General features: G+C 33.7%; 1 protein-coding gene across 1 annotated transcript in view; it reads right to left on the reverse strand.

Annotated features, from left to right (window-relative positions):
• Positions 1 to 1354: 1354 nt before the first annotated feature.
• The window catches only part of LOC106458930 (growth hormone secretagogue receptor type 1-like), a 35938-nt gene continuing 33773 nt past the window's right edge, over positions 1355 to 3519 (reverse strand). Inside the window, exon 2 of the mRNA XM_013918498.1 lies at positions 1355 to 2172. Within this exon, the coding sequence (XP_013773952.1) occupies positions 1355 to 2172 (818 nt within the window). The remainder of the gene's footprint in view (positions 2173 to 3519) is intronic.

Here is a 3519-nt window from a genome sequence, read left to right on the forward strand (position 1 = left end):
AAATCCCTCTCTGCCACCACAACAGCTTCCAAGCTTCGACAGCTGCTCGTCCTGTTTGTGCTTCAACTTGTCACAAAGCTTCTACTTCTCTCAACGATAACTTAAAATTTATTCGAAAACAAAATTGTATGTCAGAGCATAAAAATCAACTCGGTTACTTTTAGTCTTATTTTTTACACAGGCGTAAAAAGTAAATGATTTGGGGTAAAATTTATGTTTTGGACCTAGATTTGAGTGTAAAACAAAAAACATTAGCTCTGTCCCTTACTAAAAAAATTTTGATTACGTAGGCCTTAAAAGTTATCAAACATGGAAGTCGTACATCTAGAAATTCCCTTATGTCTATATACAAGGAAACTATGCAGCAAGTAGTGGTTGATGAGTAAAGCTATACACAGAGCACCAAATCCCTTTTCTGTGATACAACATTGAATTAAGCGTACGAAACAGGCCTTAAAAGTTATCAAACATGGAAGTCGTACATCTAGAAATTCCCTTATGTCCAAATACAAGGAAACTATGCAGCAAGTAGTGGTTGATGAGTAAAGCTATACACAGAGCACCGAATCCCTTTTCTGTGATACAACATTGAATTAAACGTACGAAACAGGCCTTAAAAGTTATCAAACATGGAAGTCGTACATCTAGAAATTCCCTTATGTCTATATACAAGGAAACTATGCAGCAAGTAGTGGTTGATGAGTAAAGCTATACACAGAGCACCAAATCCCTTTTCTGTGATACAACATTGAATTAAGCGTACGAAACAGTATCTTGGATTCTGGAGGCGAGTTGAAATCATCACACACAGATAGACATAGATTCTACAGGGACTAGAAGTGGCATTTCCTGGATCCCATATAATACTAATAAACACCTATATATTTATGTACATACACATACATCTCGTTCTCTATAATTCCTTAGGAAGTTGATGTTCAAGTATCGCAAGCTAAATTAATGTTTGTAGATGTGACTATCTGTGAATCCCAGAAGTTGAAATTTACATATATGGATATTCTGTAGTTCCAGACTCACCCACATGAGTACTCAGGAACTTCAGATCAAATATGGTTTTAGGATGAGTGCTGAGGAATCTCAGAGCGAATATGGTTTTAGGCTCAGTATTCAGGAACGTCAGAGCGAGTATGGGTTTAGAATGTTACTTAAAGTAAAAATTAAGAGAAGCACAGCGTGCCTGTTACGGAACAATAGATCCTCCTTGGAATGTAGTAATCACTTTCATAGTGAACACGTATACACCAGTTTACTGAACAAAACAATAGCTTGTCAGGTCAATACTAGTTGTATTCTTGACATGTTTTTTTACTAAACATCAAATATTCTTCTACGTTTAGACATACGTTTCTGCACACGAAGTTTTTACTGAACATGAAGTGTGGTAGCATTTTTTACCATTAAGAGAGATATGTTTGATGTGGTGATTTAAAGAACTCGTTGTTGTCAAAGTACCTTGACGTAAGAGGTGACGTGAAGCTGCGCACTGCAGCAAGCGGACAAAAGCTTCTCTGAAGTTGGAAGATATGACATTGTAGAGGATCGGGTTGATGGCGGAGTTGAGATAATGCATCACACGACAGAAGTAAAGAAGTACGTAGTAACCTTCCATCCCAAGAGACTGGACTTGCTCCGGAGATGCTGTGATGGACCATATTGTGAACGATCGGAAAGGCATTAAGCAAACGAAGAAGCACACCATCACAGCTGCTAGCATCACCACTGCTTGCTTCCGAGCGAGAACCTGGGAATTTTCAGGAGTGGAAGTGAAAAGAATTCGATCCACCACTAACCGCTTGGAAATCATCCCATAAATTACAAGTAGAACTATGAGTGGAACCCAGAAAAAGACAACAGTTATGAGAAAGAAGTAGGATTTTTTCCAGATGGTAATAGCTTGGGTCAGACAAATAGGAACAGTAGATCCGTCTACATATTCAGTGTGTGTATACTCCGCTATAACTAACATAGGGCTAGTTATGAGGACTGAAACTACCCACACCAAAACAATGATGACCAGAGCCCTTATCTTGGTACACTTGTAGCTGGCCTTTAGTGGTTTACAGATGGCGTAGTAGCGCTCAAAGCTGATGGCCAAGATGGTCAGGATGGATCCATGAGCTACTGCTAGTTCCACAAATGGAACAGCTTTACCTAAAAATAGAAATACACTATTAGTGAAATATTTTGTAAATAATTTTAATGTCTTAAATAAAGCATGATAATTTATCTTATTAATGTCTTAAATAAAGCATGATAATTTATCTTCAAAGATTATTTTTATTGGTTGTTTAGTATTGTGTGCTATCTAGCCCAAGCCATGTTCATTTTATGTCGTTTTATCCACAATAGTGTGTGTATTTTAGGGTAGAGCCATAATTGGCTATCTGCCGTGTCCATCCACAGAAGTAGCTTAAAAAAATACTTGAGTAATAATTCAAGCCAGATAATCCAAAACAGAACTGAGTTTAGATAAATAAAAAAGTAGTCGACTTTATTTATATTTGTGAGTGCGCGTTTGTTTATAAGAACTTATATTCATTACAAGAGAACAGTTAGAGAAATTAAGAATTATAATTTAATGAAAAACAATTCGGAAGTATAATCTACTTATTTATATCTAATTTTTGTGTGTGCGCGTCTGTTTAGAAGAATCTGTATTCATTGCTACAGAACAGTTAGAAGAATTAATAATTATGATTTTGTGAAAACAATTCAGTAGTATAATCTATTTATTTATATTTATTTTTTGTGTATGCATCTGTTTAGAACATTCTGTGTTAAATACTACAGAACATTGGGAGAAATTAAGAATTATAACTCAGTGAAACAATTCGGTAGTATAATCTATTTAATTATATGTATTTGTGTGTGTGTCTGTTTAGAGCAATTTGTGTTGATTACTACAGAACAGTTAGACAAATTAATGATTATAATTTTGTGAAAAAAAATTATAACAAAATCTATATATATCTATATATTTGTTTATGTATTAATATTTTAAGAAATTCCTAGAAAATAGTTAGAGGAATCAATAATAAGAGCTGAATTTAAAATTAATTAAAAACAAAAACTTATAATGGTTTAATTGCACTGCATCATTAATTTTGTACTTTAGCTATTAGCAATAGTTTCAGCCCTAAATATAATATCTCATTAGGTTCGGCCAGTTAGGCCTATATATCAAACTAAGCTAAAATATCAATTTATTTTATATAACCATCAGTCTCCAATACAAAAGTAAATTAATATAATTTAAAAGTCGTTAATACTTATTAGGTTTCATGGAATTAAAAATATAGCATTTCAAAAACTCAAATCCTAGGTTGTATCAAACATTAAATATAATACGAAGAAAACTCAGATGTGTTTTTAAATTTTTATCAGAAGTTATCTAATACATCAAGAAATTCATCAATTTTAGTTTCAAACTTGGTAAAGTATTACTTTAAAATATACACCTGGAAAAAAAGTTAAGCACCCCCGTGTTTTTCTCAAGTG

Source organism: Limulus polyphemus, unplaced genomic scaffold (genome assembly GCF_000517525.1).
Source record: "Limulus polyphemus unplaced genomic scaffold, Limulus_polyphemus-2.1.2 Scaffold534, whole genome shotgun sequence".
Lineage (NCBI taxonomy): Eukaryota > Metazoa > Arthropoda > Merostomata > Xiphosura > Limulidae > Limulus > Limulus polyphemus.